Below are 18,512 nucleotides of genomic sequence, written 5' to 3' on the forward strand. Positions count from 1 at the left end.
CAGTCCCTCTCCAGCTCTCCTGGAGCCCCTTTAGGCCCTGGCAGGGGCTCTGAGCTCTCCCTGGAGCCTTCTCCTCTCTCGGTTGAACATCCTTAGAAAGCATTTGAGTTCTTTGGATCAACTCCGGGACCGGGATGGGGCGGGGGAAAGCGGATGGAGCCGGGAGCGAAGGGAAAGCGAAACCCCGAGCGCGGAGCGGCCGGGACGAGCTGAGCCCGGGGCTGCTGGGCCCGGACACGGAACGGGGGAGGAGGGACACACACGGCACCGACAGGGGATGGGGGAGAGACAGACACGGCCCGGAGCGGGGATGGGGAGAGACAGACACGGCCCGGAGCGGGGATGGGGGAGAGACAGACACGGCCCGGAGCGGGATGGAGGAGGGGTCAGACACGGCACCGCCCCGGCCCGGCCGCACTACAGCTCCCGGGGAGCCCCGCGCGGCTGCGACAGCGCCGTGACATGGCGCGACAGCCCGGGACAGCGCCGCGACAGACCCGAGACACCCCGGTGACAGCCCGGTGACAGCAGCAGCGGCGGGGACGCGCCGGGCCCCGGCCCGCTGCCACCGGCACCATGCAGGTGAGCCCGGGCGGGACGGGCACGGCCGGGACCGGGACACCCCCCTGGAACCCCGGAAATCACCCCTGGAACACCGGGATTCCACTCCGGAATCCCCCTGGAATCCTGTGAATGCCCCTGGAACACCGGGATTCCACTCTGGAATCCCTCCGGAACACTGTGAATCCCCCAGGAACCCCGAGAATCTACCCTGGAACCCCGAGAATCGTTTCTAGAATCCCCCTGGAACACCGTGGTTCCACTCTGGAATCCCGAGAATCCTCTCTAGAATCCCCACTGGAACCCTGTGATTCCACGCTGGAACCCCGATAATCCACCCTGGAACCCCATGAATCCAACTGGAAACCGGTGATTTCACCTTGGAATCCTGTGCATCCCTCTAGAATCCTAAGAATCCACCCCTTGAACCCCTTAAATATCCCTGGAAGCCTGTGATCCCCCACTGAAACCCCGAGAATCCCCTCTGGAACTCCAAGAATCCCTCTCGATCCCCTTAAATCGCCTCTGGAACCCCGAAGATACCCCCTTAGAACCCCTTAAATCCCCCTGGAACCCCGTGAATCCCCCCCAGAACTCCTTAAATCTCCCAGACAGAGTCCAGGCTCGGGTTGGACGGGGCTTGGAGCAGCCTGGGATACTGGAAAGTGTCCCTGCCCATGGCAGGAGATGGGACAGGATGAGATTTAAGATCCTTTACAAGCCAAATCATGCCTTGGTTCTGTGTGTCCCAGTTTGGGACTGCAGCTGGGTCCTGTTCCCCTGAGTGGGGTCAGGGCTGCAGGAAGGCAATTTTATCCCAAAGTGTGGGATCAGACATCGCAGCTGGACTGGAACAGCAGGCTGGGATGCAGCCTGGCACTGCTCTGTGCAGGCACCCCTGCTCTTGATAAGAATAACCCCAAAACTGAGTGGATCCAGCCCTGAATGGTTTCCCACAGCTTTTTCCTGGTGTGAATTCCTGCGGGGGAGGAGCTGGGCGCAGCCTCACCTGGGCACTGCTCAATCCCTGCTGCGTGGGCAGGTGGGGGAGGACAGGATCCCCTCCCTCTGAACAACATCCCTGAGCCTGGCACGTCTCCCTGGCTGTGGTGGCTCTTCCCTAGTGGGAAGAATGCAGGGATTTTTAGGATTTCGCCCTCCTGACCTTCACCCACCAAGAAATCTCTCTGGCATCGCTGTGGGAGAGGAGCTGTTTGCCCAAGGAGCATTGTTTTGGTGTCACACCCAGAAACATGTGGCACCACCCCAGGCTGGGGCAGAAGGGATCTTCTGGATCTCTAGAACAGGCTGCCCAGGGAAGGGGTGGAATCATCATCCCTGGAATTGTTCAGAAAACGGAGTGGTGACACTTGGGGACAGGGTTTAGTGGAGGCCTTGGCAGTGCTGGGTTAATGTTTGGATTTCATGATTTTGTTAATGACTCTGATTCTGCCCATCACTTCTGTCCCCCATCCCTAAAACAGTCACCTGCTGCTTCCACCACACTGCAGACCTGTGGGTGAAGCCTGTAAAGGAGAAATAGCTTCATTTAAAGGCTAATTATCATTAATCTGTGGCCAAAGGAGGCTTAAAAGGGTGAGCCAATTACATGAGCTAATGTGCTTTGGGTAACGAGGGCCGAGGGGTGTAATTGGAGCTGGGCTGTGGCCTGAACACCCACAGGGTATTGGATGGTATTTCTGGCTGAGGCTGGCCCTGGTGCTGTCAGTCAGCTCTGCTGGTGTTGGAAAAGGCAGGAAAGAGCAGCCAAACTCAGACCCAAACACGGGTCTGTGGAGGAGAGGAGCAACCATGAGCTCCACAAACTCCTGCTAGAGAGATTCACCAAAGGGAACACAGAAAACCCAACAAAATTCCCCCTTTTGAGCAAGACACAGCAGCTGGGTATGAGCTCTGCAGCTGATGTTATTACACAAGAGCAATTCCTGCTCCTCCTGTTTCAGCAGGGTGAGGGAGGAGGGGGTGCCTTTGTAGGGCCTGGCAGTGTTGGGATTGATGCTCCTCTGCCAGGGAGGCACCCCTGGGCCTGGCCCCCATCGCTGGGTGGTCACACCTGTGGTTTGGGTGCCTTGGTGGTTGAGTTTTTGGGTGTCCTGGCAGTGCAGGAGGTCTCTCTGCCCTGGGAGGCTGAGGGGAGCAGAGGCTTTGCCCTCCAGCTTCCCCTCAGCCTCCACCTGTCCCCAGGGCCCTTCCCTCCTCCAATCCATGTGGATTAAATCCTAGATTCATCTCTCTTTGTCACAAGGGTAAACTGGCTTTTTGTCCCAGCCCAGACACGCACAGGAGCTGCTGCTGGGGGTGAAACTTGTCCTGCTAGAGTTCAACCCAGTCAGCGTGACTGTGATTGTCTGGGCAAGTTCCTCTTCCCGTTTCAGAGCTGGGGAACAACCTTGCACCATTTGGTGAATCCCCAGATGAGCATCCTGGGGTGGGGGGCTCCTGCTGACAGTGTGGGCACCCATCACCCTGAGGGGCTCCAGCACTGCCCCTTCCCCTCTCTTTTCCAGATGACCTTCTACTTCTCAGACACAGCAGTGCTGCTCTTTGACTTCTGGAATGTCCACAGCCCCACAGGTAGGCTGCCAGCACTGGGACATCCATCCCTCCACTCCCTGCAGAGCTGTGGGCTCCTCACAGCCTTCACTCCACAGCTCCTGGAGCAGTTTTTGGCAGGACCTGCCCTACCCTGCTGAGCCCTGGGCATGCATGGGGCAGGGGTTGATCCTCCCAAGCCCAGAGCAGCAAACAGGGAGCTGTGTGAAGCATCTCCCTTCAGCCTGCCAACCCCCAGATCGCTCAAGGCTGGCTCAGCTTCCCACTTTTACACTTTGCTCTTTGTTTTTGATGATTCTCCCAGCATGTTTTGACTCCACATGGAGTTGATGCAAAGCTGTGTATTTGGTTCACAGCAGCTCTCTAGGACAAGAGGACACAGCCTTAAGCTGAGCCAGGAGAAGTTTAGGCTGGACATAAGAAAAATTTCTTCACAGAAAGGGCATTGGAAGGGGCTGCCCAGGGATATGGTGGAGTCACTGTCCTTGGAGGTGTTAAAGGACTGGATGGGGCACTCAGTGCCATGGTCTGGGTGACAAGGTGCTGTTGGGTGAGGTCACAGGTTGATCTCAAAGGGCTTTTCCAACCTAATTCTGTGATTATGTGAATTAAAAGCTAAATACACCATTTCCTGACATTTAACAACTCTGCTGCCCAACCCCAGTGCCAGTCTCCACCTCACCCCATGGATATTCCCAAACACCCTGGGCCAGCCCTGCTGTGCCCCTCTGAGCTCCACAGCTGGGATGTTCCTGTGAGCCCCACAGCCCCTCCCTGCGCATGGACAGTGAGTGCTGGGATGTTCCTGTGAGCCCCACAGCCCCTCTCCATGCATGGGCAGTGCTGGGATGTTCCTGTGAGCCCCACAGCCCCTCTCCATGCATGGACAGTGCTGGGATGTTCCTGTGAGCCCCACAGCCCCTCCCTGTGCATGGGCAGTGAGTGCTGGGATGTTCCTGTGAGCCCCACAGCCCCTCTCCATGCATGGACAGTGCTGGGATGTTCCTGTGAGCCCCACAGCCCCTCCCTGTGCATGGACAGCATTGGGATGTGTCTCCTGCAGGGATGGTGCTCTCGGTGCTGGTGATCCTGCTGCTGTCCGTGCTCTACGAGGCCGTGAAGATGGGCAAGGCCGTGCTGCTGCAGCGGGCACTGCTGGCCCTGCCCCGCAGCCTCAGCCAGGAGGCCCTGAGCGAGCCCCCGGAGGAGGACAGCAGGGACAGCAGCCCTGCACAGAGCAGGTACCACAGGGACCCCCCTGGGGGGCTTGGGGGTGGCTCTGTGACCCCATGGCCAGCACAAAGGGGAAAAGGGCTGTGAGGAGCTGTAGGCTCTCAAGGAAGGAGTGTGTGTACAGCCTGGGGATGGCTCCAGGGGCAGCTCAGCCCCTCCAGATCCTCTGGGAGATGTCCAGGGTGGTGGCTAAAGTCTCATGGCCCTTCCAGGAGCTGTTCTGGGTGCAGGAGGGTCCTGCTACTTTGGGGAGTCCCCACAAGCCTGGCAGGTCCTTCCTTTGGAGCCAAGCCCCGGATTTTTCCTCCTGTATTTAATCCCAGATCATTCCTGAGGCTGCTCTTACTGCCACCCTCACTGATTTTGGAGCAGGATTTCCCTGAGCTGCTGTTTGCAGCCCTCACCCCTCTCCCTGCCCCCCAACCCCCCTCTGCCCACCCCAGGCTCCCGGTGGGAGGTGATTCCAGCTGCCCCAGCCCCTGTTGATGGCATTTCCCATCTCCTTCCCCAGGTGGTTTTGGTTCCACGTGGGCCAGACGCTGTTCCACGTGCTGCAGGTGGTGCTGGGCTATATGGTGATGCTGGCTGTCATGTCCTACAACGGCTGGATCTTCCTGGGGGCCATCGCTGGCTCCACACTGGGCTATTTCCTGGTGTACCCCTGCTGGGCCGGGGCTAGAGCCCCCTGCCCTGGTGGCACACGTGTCCCACCTCCTGCTCCTTTGTCTGGAATAGCTGCTGTCACTTCTGCTGGGTCTGCCTTTGTCCCCTTGCTCTGTGGGACACAGAACCCCAAGGACTGGCCCCACTCTGGGGATGGGGAGCCCCATGGCCAGCACTCACCATGCTGCCACTGGCCTCGGCTGGTGGCTGTCCCCGGGCTCTCAGGGACCTCTGTCCGGGTGATGACACCAGGGGGTGCTGGCATTTCCTCCCCTCTCTGCTTTTCAAGGAGGTTCATCCTGGCTGGAACAGGAAGGATCCGGTGACTTGCTGGGGACAGGGACCCAGAGCTGCCCTGCACCAAGCCCCTCTTCACACAGTGCCTTTGGGGACACTGGAGGGTCCTGCCACCCCTGCCCTGCTCCTGCGCAGCGCTTCAGGGACGGGGCTGGAGCAGCCCCTGAGCCGCTGGTGTGGCTGTGCCAGGGGGAAATGCTGCTCCAGGTGCCTCTTGCTGCTTGCTCAGGACACCCCTTTTAATAAAATCATCTCAGCTCCACTCCTGCTTTGTGTCACTGCTGGGTGGGCTCAGGATGTGACACCCCTGGGTCACAGTGGGACTGGGGATCCCCAGCCCTACCCAGGGAGGTGGTTCAGGAATAAGGAGAGTCTCCTCTGGCTTTAAATAAAGCTTTTCCATTTTATTATTTATTATAAGCATATCTTTAAACATTTGTATAACTTTCTTAATAAAATATCCTGGAAGAGACAGGTTTGAAGTTCACAGAGAAAGGCACTTTGAGGGGGGCCTCCCAAGGCACTTTGGGGGCCCCCCTGAGTGGGTTAGGCTGGGCACCCCCCTTCTGAGGCAGGAACGGTGGCACCTAAGCACAGGTGGGTGGTGGGGTGCTTGTCCCTGCTCCAGGTGTCACACCCAGCAGTCCTGCAGACCCCCAGCACCTCCAGGGCTTTTGGCATCACTGTGTGGGGGCTGCAGCAGTCCTGTCCCCATCCCCCTGATAGAGAGGGGTCAGCAAACCTCTGCTCTTTGCTCAGCCATCTCAGCAGGTGCCAAAATCTCCAAAGCCAGAGAAACCATCCATGGAAGGTGCTGAGGAGATCTGGAGGGCAGGGGCTGGGATCTCTCCACTGCACAGCAAGCTGAGCCTGGAATTATCCCAGTCCTGCCAGGCACAGCTGGGACACAGTGAGTGCCACCTTCCCCCAGAGAGTTAACTCTGAACTTAAAATAGCTCCTAGAATACCCTGGGCTGAGGATGGCTGGGGATGGGCTCTGGGTGCTGTGAGCCCGGCCTGGATGCTGTGAGCTCAACCTGGATGCTGTGAGCCCAGCCTGGATGCTGTGAGCCTGGCCTGGATGCTGTGAGCCCGGCCTGGGTGCTGTGAGCTTGGCCTGGGTGCTGTGAGCCCGGCCTGGGTGCTGTGAGCTCAGCCTGGGTGCTGTGAGCTCAGCCTGGGTGCTGTGAGCCCGGCCTGGGTGCTGTGAGCCTGGCCTGGATGCTGTGAGCTCAGCCTGGGTGCTGTGAGCTCAGCCTGGGTGCTGTGAGCTCAGCCTGGGTGCTGTGAGCCCGGCCTGGATGCTGTGAGCCCGGCCTGGGTGCTGTGAGCCCGGCCTGGATGCTGTGAGCCCGGCCTGGATGCTGTGAGCCCGGCCTGGGTGCTGTGAGCCCGGCCTGGGCACCAGCAGCCCATGCCTGTCCCACTCTTCCTCTCGGCAGTGGCTCAAGCTCCCCAGTGTTGCTGTCCCTGTCATGTCCCCGTTTGCCATCCTGTTTTCCATCATCCCCTGCAGCCCCCGCTCCACTGGCACTCCTGGAGGAGCAGGGCAGGCTCCCAGGAAACCCCCCCAGACTGGGGCAGGGACAACCCCAGGGACAGCCAGGAGGGTCCTGCACCCCCACCCTCAGCAGGGCTAGTGCCAGCCCCCCCAGCAGCCCCAGGCACTGGTGTGGGGGGCAGATAAAGCTCTTCAGTAAAGCATCTCCTCAGTAGAAAAGAAAATAAGGCAGAAGAAGGACAGAGCAGAGCGCAGGGGATGCCCCATGCCAGACTGGGGCCACCCCCAGTCCGACCCAGCAGGGGCTGTGGCTGTGGGCAGCCCCCCGCGGCAGTAAGGTCTCGGTGTCCCCATCCCCTCCCTCTCCCGTGTGCTGCTCTCCATCCCGGGGGTCCTAGCCCCCTCCCCCAGCCCCAGTGTCACCAGGGCCAGTCCATGGCAGGGGCAGGGGCTAGAACTCAGTCTGCACCCCCTCACCGCTCTCTGTGGTGGCCCTGGCCTGCCCCCCGTGCTCGCCTGTCTCGTTGTCACTGCGCTGGTGGCACGCTGGTGACGGGCTCTGGGCTCCAGGCGGTGCTGCTGTGACATGGGGCACCTCAGCCTCTGCTGGGACATCGGCTCGGGGGCTGGCTGCTGCTGCTGTGGCCTGTGGCACGCTGGACACTGACGGGGATTCAGCGCTGGGCACGGGGGATGCTGGCATGGATGATCTTGGTGTGACGTGTGGCACCACAGCCTCTATTGGGACATCAGCTCCAGACACGAGGGAAGCTGGCATGGATGATCTTGGTGTGGCATGTGGCACCACAGCCTCTATTGGGACATCAGCTCCAGACACAGGGGAAGCTGGCATGGATGATCTTGGTGTGACGTGTGGCACCACAGCCTCTGATGGGGCATCGGCTCTGGGCACAGGTGATGCTGGTCCAGGACCTTGTCCCCCAGTCCCTGATGGGACCTCAGCTCCAGGGACAGGTGACAGTGCTGGTGTGGCACACTGTCCCCCCGATGACGCCTCAGCTCCAGGCACAGGCGGTGCTGGTGCAGCCCGGCGCGTCCCAGCTCCTGACGGGATCTCAGCTCCAGGGACAGGTGACAGTGCTGGTGTGGCACGTTCTCCCCCAGCTCCTGATGGGATCTCAGCTCCAGGGACAGGTGACAGTGCTGGTGTGGCACGTTCTCCCCCAGCTCCTGATGGGATCTCAGCTCCAGGGACAGGTGACAGTGCTGGTGTGGCATGTTCTCCCCCAGTCCCTGAGGGGATCTCAGCGCCAGGTGCTGGTGATGCCGCACAGTGCAGCCCATCCCCGTCACGGGCTGGGCCTTGCTGTGTGCCATCCCCCTGGGCAGCCCCTGCCAGCAGCACGCCCTCCTCGCTGGCACCACTGGTGTCTGTGCCGTTCATCAGCCGCTCCTCTGCCCCAGCGCCATCCCCGAGGCTCTCCTGTGCCAGCGCCTCCCGGATCTCCTTCACCGCATCCACGGGGCTGGGGGGTACCCCGGGATGAGGCTCCTGTGGCTCAGGGGAGCTGGGCTGCAGCAATGCCTCAGCCCCGTAGGGCAGGGCCCCCTCGTCATCCTGGATGACCGACACCACCTGCTTGGCCCTGCGGCGCCGCTCGGCCGCGGGCTCGGCCTCGGGCTGCCCGCTGTACTCCTCGCTCCAGTCGATGGCCAGGCCCTCTCCCAGCAGGTGCAGGTTGGGATCGCTGTTGTGCATCACCATGCTGTCCCTGTACAGGTTGTGCTTCCGCTGCACGGCCGCCTCCTTCACAGCTGGGGACAGGGAGGGACGGGTCACAGGGGCTGTGAGCACTGCTGGGCTGGGACACCTCGCCCAGCCCTCCCCGTGGGTGATGGGAGAGGTGGCTGGAGCTGGGGGAGGGGTCAGCATCCCACCCACTCAGCCCTGCCAGTGGGGAAGCCAGGTGGGAAAGCTGCTTCTGGAGCAGCCCCCAGCACCCTGCAGAGGGTCACCCCCTCCCTATAGAGTCCCCAGCACCCTGCACGGGGTCACCCCTCCTTACAGAGCCCCCAGCACTGGGTCACCCCTCCTTACAGAGCCCCCAGCACTGGGTCACCCCTCCTTACAGAGTCCCCAGCACCCTGCTCGGGGTCACCCCCTCCTTACAGAGTCCCCAGCACCCTGCATGGGGTCACCCCCTCCCTGTAGAGCCCCCAGCACCCTGCACGGGGTCACCCCTCCTTACAGAGTCCTCAGCACCCTGCACGGGGTCACCCCTCTTTACAGAGTCCCCAGCACCCTGCACGGGGTCACCCCTCTTTACAGAGTCCCCAGCACCCTGCACGGGTCACCCCTCTTTACAGAGCCCCCAGCACCCTGCACAGGGTCACCTCTCCTTACAGAGTCCCCAGCACCCTGCACAGGGTCACCCCTCCTTACAGAGTCCCCAGCACCCTGCTTGGGGTCACCCCTCCCTATAGAACCCCCAGCACCCTGCACGGGGTCACCCCCTCCTTACTTACAGAGCCCCAGCACCCTGCACAGGGTCACCCCTCCTCACACGGGTGCCACAGGACCCTACCTTGCATGATGTCTTTCATCACTGACTGCAGCACCACCTCCTCATAGGTGTTCTCCACCAGGATGAAGCTGGCAAAGTCCTCGAAGATCAGCTCCTGAAACTTGGCTAATTCCTGCCAGGAGAGAGGCAGCTCAGCCCAGCAGGCTGGGGGGAATGGATGCTCCAGCCCCTCCACGGGGTGGACAGTCCTTCCCCACACCCCAGACTTCCCCCTCTTACCCCCTTGCAGGTGGGTGCCAGCTTTTTCAGCAGGAAGGGGATGGTGATCTGCAGCAGGGCCTCCCTGAAGAACTTCTTCCTCACTGTGCTGCTGTCATAGTCAAATTTCTGCAGGGTGAGAGGGTGCCACAGGTCACCGAGGGCTGTGGGCTGCCAGCCCCTGCCCACGGGCACAAACCCCTGAGATCTGCCCCCCAGCCTATTCCCACAGGCATGAACAGACCCCTCTGGCCTCACATCCCTCTGTGCAGCTGTTTCCCAGTGTTTCTGAGCCTGGGTAGGAGCCAGCTCATCCACTGCTGGCTGCAGGAGGGTTTGGGGGCCAGTCTGAACCCTGGGGGCTTTTACAGACATGGTCAGAGGGGACCTGGTTCTTCCAGCTGATTTCCCACTTGCCTGCCCCCAGCACAACCCATGAAAACCTCTAATAGAGAAGTATTTCCCCAGAAGACTTGTGTTGAAATAGGTAACATCACTCCTGGCCTTTCCAGGGTCCACCCAAGGCCTTGAGCCCTGCCTCACCTTGAGCACCCTCTCGAGGATGCGCTGGATGGACTTGCACAGGTCGTCCTTGCCCTGCAGCTTGCCCAGCTCCTGGTGCAGCAGTGTCTCGAAGGTGTACACGGCATCGTCCATTTGCTGCCACCAGAGACACATGGTCAGCGTGGGGGGCACCCAGAGGTGGGCAGGGGGCTCTTGGGGCACACTGAGATGAGACTTAGCACACAACCCCACCCTGGTTTGGGTGGAAGGGACCCTAAAATCATCCAGTGCCACCCCTGCCATGGCAGGGACCCCTCCCACTGTCCCAGGCTGCTCAGAGCCCTGTCCAGCCTGGCCTTGGGCACTGCCAGGGATCCAGGGGCAGCCACAGCTGCTCTGGGCACCCTGTGCCAGCCCTGCCCACCCTGCCAGGGAACAATTCCTGCCCAATATCCAACAGGCAAACAAAGAGCCTTCACTCTGGAGAAATCCCTGGCATCCACAGCACTCACCCCGAATCAAGGAGGGTGCTCACAGCTGGTGTTGCACCCCCTCATCCTCCTACACCCTGCTCCAGGCTAGGCTGGATCAGACCCCAGATTGGCTTACTGGCCCTGCTGGTGCCGGTGGGCTCAGTGGCAAAGGGACAGCTGTGCCAGGATGCTCAAGCCCACCGTAGGCTCCAGACCAAAGGGGCTCCATCATCCACCGAGACATCCCAGCCTGGGGTGGAGCAGCCTGGGCTCCCCAAACCTCTGTTCCCAGCCCAGGGGGACAGGGGAGGAGCCTGGTCCCCATCCCACCTGTCTCATGTGGATCTGGGCCCTCTGCTTGAAGACAGATGTGCTGGAGACATCGAATCGCTGCTGCAGACCCTCCAGTTTCAGCTGGTCCATCTTCTCATAGCACGACTGCATCTTCACGGGGTGGAAGGCCAGGTGGGAGAGCTTCTCCATGTACTGGGGACAAAGCCAAGCTCAGCCTCTCCACGTACTCAGGGCAGGGACATTCCACCCCACATGGGTGGAATCATCTCAGCCTGGGGTCTCCCAGTGCTGCCCACACTGGGGGTGGAAGCAGGGCTGGCTCTGGCAAGGAGCAGCACCAGGTCTCACCTCCACCAGCTTCTCCAGGCCACCCTCGTTGACGACGTTCATGTTCATGTCGGTGACCTCCTTGAAGAACACCTCCCGCACCTCGGCGAAGCCCTGGCTCGTGGGGGTCATCAGGGCCTCCAGGATGGACGAGATGTAGGGCTGGACGTGGTTACGGACACACACCTCTGCCTTGGGCAGGACAAAGGCTGGCAAAGAGCAGGGACAAGGATGGTGAGGGTGCTCTGTCCTTCCAGCCCTCCACATCACATCCTAAACCCAGCCCTGGGAGGAGGAGCTGCCCCTGCTCCCAAGCTCCTCCAGGAGGAGTCTCCCCCTTTCAGGACAACACAAGGAATTCCTGCAGAGTGCCCCTGGTCTGTGCTGAACCTGTCCTGTCCCTGTGGGCTGACTGCCCACCTTGTCCCTGACCTCCTGGGACAATGCCAGTGAGGACATGCACCCCCTAAGGGTGCCAGGGGCTGGGCTGCACCCTGGGAACAGCCCCCCCGGAGCCATGGGCACAGCACACATCCCTGTGCATCCCTGCAGGGCTGTACCTCGGATCTTGCTGGCCAGGTGCTCCTTGGAGGTGATGATCTGGTCCATGTCTGTGCGGATGGTGCTCTCCAGCTGCGGCCGCTCCTGCTCACACCTGGCCACTGCTGCGTCGTACTGCGCCTTGGCCAGCTCATAGACCATCCTATAGACAGCATCTGACACCTGGGGGCACAGGTTGGGGGGGTCAGAGACCCCCACGCCTCCAGCTGCACCCCTAAACCATCTCCTGCAGCACCAGCTGGCTGCAGGACCTGCTGAGCCCTCCCTTGTGCCCTGACAGGACCCTTCCCCACAGCCTGGCAGGGGTTTGCACACCAGGGACTCCCCAGCTGGGTGAGATGGAGCTGCTGCCATGCAGAAACTGCTTCCCAGTGGTGCTGGAGGGGCAGAGAGGAGCACTGCCTCCATCAGGCAACCTGCCCCAGGCAGGGCTGGGGATGCTGCATGTGCAGGAATGCTGCAGGGTCTGGGGATATTGCATGTGTAGGAATGCTGCAGGGTCTGGGGACATTGCATGTCCAGGAATGCTGCAGGTCTAGGGATGCTGCATGTCTGGAAATACTGCAGATCTGGGGATGATGCAGGTCTGGGGATGATGCATGTCTAGGGTACTGCATGTCTGAAAATATTGCAGGTCTGGAGATGCTGCAGGTCTGGGGATGCTGCAGCTCTGGAAATGCTTCGGGTCTGGGGATGCTGCAGGTCTGGGAATGACACACGTCTGGAAATGGATGCTGCAGGTCTGGGGATGCTGCTGGTCTGGGGACACTGGTGGTGCAGGGACAGTGGTAGTTCAGGGATAGTGGTGGTCCAAGCAGGAGAGCCCCAGATCACCCTGGAATCTGTTCCCTGCCCTGTTCACCCTCCCTGGAGTCCCAGAGCCAACCTCCCGAGCAGGATGGAGACACTCTCCGAGGCTTCACGCTCACTTTGCTGCCAAAGGCTGCGATTTTGGGGCTGTTGGGACTGGCAGGATGCAGAGCCCTCCCTCTCCTCCCTCCCCCGGGCTTCCCAGACCGCAGCCGCTGGAAAAGCAGCGTTTGTGTGTTTTCAGGCCGCTCAAGTGGCCCATTACGAGCCTGGTGGTAATTATCTGGCTTTAAGGTTTTTAACAGGCAGTTCTGAAGAGCCCTCAGTCTTTCGCAAGGGTTTTGGCCGGATTTAGCCCGTGCTGCTCTAAAAATGGCTCTCTAAATTTATCCAGGACGGGTTTGGCTGCGGGGCTGGGCTCCCTCCTGTTTGCTCGCCCGGCCCCAGGGACGCGCAGCGCAGGCGGGGCTGGGCAGGGGCACAGCAGGAGCTTTAAAAATCCACAGTGGAGAAAGGACGGATTCTTAGAAGGGGCCGGGAGAAGGGGGCAGCGAGCCCGGCCGGGAGGTTCCCCGGGCAGGCGGTGGCAGCGCTGCGGCCCCCCCGGCAGCCCCAGCCCCACACCTGGATCCAGGTCCGCTGGCGCTCCGGGGCTTTGCCCTTCAGCCGGGGGCCGATGGTGCTCCTCAGCTCGGGCAGCAGCTCCTCCATCACCAGGTTGCTCAGGACCTGTGGAGGCAGGAGGATTTTGGGGAGGCTGCTCAGCCCCCCAGAGCCCTCCAGCGCAGTGCGGGGTGCGGGCGCTCACCTGGGTCTCGTTGCCGCAGAGCATGTCCCAGGTGCCGTACTGCTCCTTGCACTGCCGGTACATGCGGATGGCGGCCGTGAACGCTGGAGCCTCCACCTTGGACTCCTCGGAGATCCCTGCGGGGGGAAACGCGTGAGCAGCCTGGAACTGGGAATGAGGGGCAGCACAGCACCCCCAGCCCGCCTCTTTGTGCTTCCCCCACACCTTCGGACCGTGCGAGCCCCCAGGGCTGTCACCGGGACTGGGGGATCCTGTCCCGGACAGGATGGGGAGCAGCAGAGGTTGGGGGCTCCTGCTACACCCAGAGTGATCCCCTCCCGAGTCACCCCCAGGGCAGGGATGCACCAGGAGCCGGGGCTGGGTGGGATGGGGCTGAGTGACCCCAAATGGTGCACGGGGACCCGGGGGCTGAGTGACCCCCAAATGGTGCACAGGGATCTGGGGGCTCAGTGACACCAAATGGAGCATGGGGAACTGGGGGCTGAGTGACCCCAAATGGTGCATGGAGATCTGGGGGCTTGGTGACACCAAATGGAGCATGGGGAACTGGGGGCTCAGTGACCCCAAATGGTGCACAGGGACCTGGGGGCTCAGTGACCCCAAATGGTGCATGGGGACCTGGGGGCTCAGTGACCCCAAATGGTGCATGGGGAACTGGGGGCTCAGTGACCCCAAATGGTGCACAGGGACCTGGGGGCTGAGTGACCCCAAATGGAGCAGGGGAACCTGGGGACTCAGTGAGCTCCAAAGGCACAGCAGGAGCTGAGGCTCACCAGGATGGGGGGTTCAGTGCCCCCCAACACCTCACGGTGCCCAGTGAGCCCCCAGCACTGTGGGACTGGAGGAAGAGGGGCCCTGCAGGGAGCAGCGTGGCTTGGAAGGAAGAGGAAGGTGGCCAGGAGGCTCAGGGGTGAGTCAGGGCTGGGCTGTCCCGGGTGAGTCACTGCACACGAGCGGGCTCAGTTGTCACCCCCAGCCTGCCACAGCACCCTCAGGAGGAGGGGCAGGGCTGGGAGCCTCCCCAGCCAGGAGGAGATGGGGACAGCGGGCAGGCAGGACAGCCCGGAGCTGTCCCACGTGTCCCATGCGTGTCCCTGCCTTGTCCCAGCCTGTCCGGGCTGTGGAGGTCCCTGCAGACAGGGAAACACCGCTGGGAGAGAACCCTCCACCCCCAGCTCCCCTCCCCATGCCCAGAGGAGGGGATCAGGGTGCGATCTGAGCCAGGGTGAGCCTGCTGGGAGGCTCCAGGGGATCATCCCTGCAGTGCTGACACGTCCCACAGCACCTGGCAGGGCTGGGGACACGGCAGGTGTCCCCGAGGGACAGCCCCGGGCACTGAGCAGATCTCTCCCAGTGCAAACAGACTTTTCTAAGGTGATTACAATTAACTCCAAGCCTAAGCAGCTTTTGCTAAGGGGCAGCTTTATAATCAGGGCAAAAAAACCAGTGAGAAAGTAAAATCTGTTCCTTTCTCGGTCTGTGCTGGGAGCCAGAGCTGGGCTGAGCTTCCAGGGGTTGGTGCTGCTCCACCCAGCTCCTGGGAGCTCAGATCCCCTCCTAGGTGGGGCAACTTCTCACCACCTGTCCCTGCAGGGCCTGGGGCAGGATTTGCTCCTGAAGAACCTTCCCAAGGTCACTCAGTCCTGGCTGAGCCTGGGGACACCCCTGAGTCTGTCCCCAGCCCTGTGCCCTGTCCTGGCAGGGCTGCTGTGAGAACCCCCGTGCCACTTCACAGGGCAAATTTACAGGGAATGGCTTTTCCAGGATTAGATGGGATATTGGGAAGGAATCCTTCCCTGTGAGGGTGGGCAGGGCTGGCACAGGGTGCCCAGAGCAGCTGTGGCTGCCCCTGGATCCCTGGCAGTGCCCAAGGCCAGGCTGGACACTGGGGCTGGAGCAGCCTGGGACACTGGGAGGTGTCCCTGCCATGGCAGGGGTGGCACTGGATGGGTTTTAGTGTCCCTTGTAACTGAAACCATCCTGCAGCAAGGGACAAGAGCTCTCGGGGTGGGCACTGCCCAGCTCCAGGTGACACCAGACTGGACAAGGGACAGTTTTGGGCAGCCAGGGGCTCCAGGGACACCACAGACCCATCTGTGAGAGGAACAGAGCTGCACATCCCCAGTCCTTACAGAAGAGCTGCTGTTACACAACACAAACAGTCTGAGAAAGGGAGATGAAAATTCCCACACGAATCACAACAGAGGCAGAAACAGAGCCTCTAATTTAAGGAGGGAAAAAAACCAACCTAAAGTGCTTTACAACAACAAAAGAGCCTTCATGGAATATGAAACAGGATCCTGGAGCTCCCGGGAGCAGAGAGGGGCAGGAAGAACAATGTCACAGACAAATCCGGGCTGGAGGAATGCAGAGGGCCCGGCCCTGAGCCCTCCTTGGCCACTGCCCACTTGGGGAGGCTTTTCCATCACATGCTGAGAAGGAGAGGCAGGAGAGGATTTCCTGGCAGAGGGGGTGGTGGAGGGGCTCTCTCCTCCCCTGTGTCCCACAGCAGCACCCAGCCGGTGGGAGGGCAATTGGAGATAAAATGGGGGGTTGTTAGCAGGAGATCAAGTCCTCTTTTATCCACAACTGGTTCTGCTCACAGTTGCTGGTCCAGCCAGCACGGGGGGTTCTGGGGTGCTGAGCTCATCCAGAAATGATCCTCAGGGGATTGAGGGGTCACAGCCCCAGCCCCACACAAAGGAGCCCAGCCCTGGCTGGATGGAGGGGGCACATTCAGCCCCAGGAGCTCAGAGACCTCTAGCACAAAATAAAAAGGAAAAGAGCGGTTTTTCAGGAGATTTAACCCAACTCTGGAGGATGGAAACCCTCAGTGAAACCCAGGCTCCAGAGCTACCCTATTACAGCAGTTCTGGCAAAACTGAGCCTACCCAGAGTTCCCAGGAATGAAAGAAGCATTTAGAAACTGGGCACTGTCTAGAACGCCCACTAAAACACTCATTTTGAGCAGGTTTCAGCTCTGGCACCGCCTTCCTCAGGAAATTTCTCACCATCCCAAACACAGCCAGGACCTGGGACTCAGCCCAGGAGTGCCCAGGCCACAGCCAAGCAGGAAAATCGTGTTTTCCTGCCAGAGTATCACTGATGTGGGAGGCAGGTCCTGCCTCTGCTGGCTGCACAGCCCTGCACCCCCTGCCCACAGCCCCAGCGGCCCTCAGGAGGAGTTTGGGGTTTGATGAGTTTAATTAACAAATATTTTCTCCCTCAGGGTGGGAAATAGGCATCAGGGCAGCTCTGGAGCCAGGCTCTGTGCTGATTCCAGGGCAGGTATCCTCAGGGCAGAGGATGGAGCAGGGCACAGGGATGCTCCAGGGAGCTGGGGTGATGCTGGCATTGATCAGTCATGGAATCCCAGAATTATCTGGGTTGGAAGAGACCTTAAAATCATCCTGTTCACCCCTGCCATGGCAGGGACCCCTCCCACTGTCCCAGGCTGCTCCAGCCCCAATGTCCAACCTGGCCTTGGACACTGCCAGGGATCCAGGGGCAGCCACAGCTGCTCTGGGCACCCTGTGCCAGCCCTGCCCACCCTGCCAGGGAACAATTCCTGCCCAATAGCCCATCTAACCCTGGAAAAGCCATTCCCTGTGTGCTGTCCCTCCATCCCTTGTCCCCAGTCCCTCGCCAGCTCTCCTGGAGCCCCTTCAGGCCCTGGAAGATCTCCCAAATCCTTCCCTTCTCCAGATTTACTTAACAACTCCCACCCAACTCCTCAAGAGCTCCAAACCATCCCCTCTCCCCAAAAACCCCGAGCTGGCCCTGGCAGGACCCTGAGCAGAGCAGGAGGACGCTGATGTCCCCAGTGTCACTCACCGTTGTTGCAGTGCCGCACGCAGTCCTGGAACACCGCCCGCCACTTCTCCTGCTCCTTGCCCGTCATCACACAGAAATAATAGTGCCGGGCATAGGGGTGCCACAGGATCAGCGGGAAATCCGTGGGGCACTTCAGAATGGGAGAGTGCCCAGATTTGGGGGTCACACCTGCAGAAAAGCGGCATGGTTTGAGGGGACATGGGGCAGACAGGGTGTCTTGGGTTACAATACAGAGTGTGATCAAAGGTATCTGTTCTATCACCATCTGTTGAGGATGATCCTTATCTCCACGGCAGATATTCTGCTAATAGGCCATCCATTGAAACCAGGTGGGGCATTGTTCTTTATCTTTTCACAACCCATCCTACCTCCAGGGAGGTATCTTCTGCTAATGGCCATTGAGTCCCACTCTGTGACTGATAAAATTACTGCATCCCATTGAAATTTGTTCCAGCCAGAAAAAAGGCCCAGCATTTCTTACCAAGATAAAACAGAGGTTTTGGGACAGTAAGGTAGCCCCTTCTCCACTGGACTCCAGAGGGAAACTGGATTTCTCCACATCACCACTGGACCTCCGGAAGGAAACTGCACCTTCCACAAGAACCACTGCTTCAACTGAATCACATCTGTCACTACAAAAGGACTACAGTCACCATTTAATGGGACTGCTGCCAACACCCTGCCTGACGGGGTGTCAGGTTGTACTCTGACTTTGTCAGGGCTTGGGGTTTGTTTCTTTGTAGTTTTGTATTTCTATTTTAATTTCCCTAGTAAAAGAACTTGTATCCTAATTCCCATATCTTTGCCTCGAGAGCACTTGATTTCAAAATTATAATAATTTAGAAGGGAGGGGTTTACATTCTCCCATTTTCAAAGAGAGGCTCCTGCCTTTCTTAGCTAGACACCTGTCCTCTAAACTAGGACACAGGGATGGGGAGGCTGCAGGGTTGGGGGTGTCCAGCAGGGAAACAGATCCTGCAGCTCCTTCCCAGGCATGGGAGCTGGTAAAAAAAAAAAAAAAGAAATACAAAAAGAGCCTCATTTTTCCAAAAAGGAGACCAAATGAAAATGGAAGAGTAAAACTGAAAGTAATTTAAAATCATGTGGATCTCACAGAGCCATGGACACATTTTCCTCCCTCCCTCCCTCCCTCCCTCCCGGCACCCAGGGATACTATATCCCAAAAAAACCATTCCTGAAGGTCTTCAAGGATTCTATGCCCAAACCCCACTTTTTCCAGAAGGCCTCAGGGATTCTACATCCTAAAATCCCTTCCAGCATCCCTGGGGTGCTGCACCCTAAAACAACCAGGAGTGCTAAACCCAAAC

General features: G+C 59.8%; 2 protein-coding genes across 2 annotated transcripts in view; one reads left to right on the forward strand and one right to left on the reverse strand.

The window, feature by feature from the left end:
- Positions 1 to 447: 447 nt before the first annotated feature.
- SLC31A2 (solute carrier family 31 member 2) lies at positions 448 to 5,590 on the forward strand. The gene is made up of 4 exons (XM_033077764.2): positions 448 to 582; positions 3,090 to 3,156; positions 4,199 to 4,376; positions 4,880 to 5,590. The coding sequence occupies exons 1-4, from the start codon at positions 577 to 579 to the stop codon at positions 5,355 to 5,357; spliced, it is 729 nt and encodes a 242-aa protein (XP_032933655.1). The 5' UTR covers positions 448 to 576; the 3' UTR covers positions 5,358 to 5,590.
- Positions 5,591 to 5,771: 181 nt separating this feature from the next.
- Positions 5,772 to 18,512, reverse strand: part of LOC117005743 (protein Niban 2-like) — a 30,685-nt gene continuing 17,944 nt past the window's right edge. The window contains 11 exon segments of the mRNA XM_033077765.1: positions 5,772 to 7,989; positions 8,113 to 8,605; positions 9,376 to 9,487; positions 9,595 to 9,702; positions 10,117 to 10,233; positions 10,881 to 11,036; positions 11,193 to 11,380; positions 11,732 to 11,894; positions 13,167 to 13,271; positions 13,351 to 13,466; positions 17,185 to 17,352. Of these exon segments, the coding sequence (XP_032933656.1) occupies positions 7,281 to 7,989; positions 8,113 to 8,605; positions 9,376 to 9,487; positions 9,595 to 9,702; positions 10,117 to 10,233; positions 10,881 to 11,036; positions 11,193 to 11,380; positions 11,732 to 11,894; positions 13,167 to 13,271; positions 13,351 to 13,466; positions 17,185 to 17,352 (2,435 nt within the window). The 3' untranslated portion in view covers positions 5,772 to 7,280.

The sequence above is a fragment of the Catharus ustulatus genome, chromosome 21, assembly GCF_009819885.2.
Source record: "Catharus ustulatus isolate bCatUst1 chromosome 21, bCatUst1.pri.v2, whole genome shotgun sequence".
Lineage (NCBI taxonomy): Eukaryota > Metazoa > Chordata > Aves > Passeriformes > Turdidae > Catharus > Catharus ustulatus.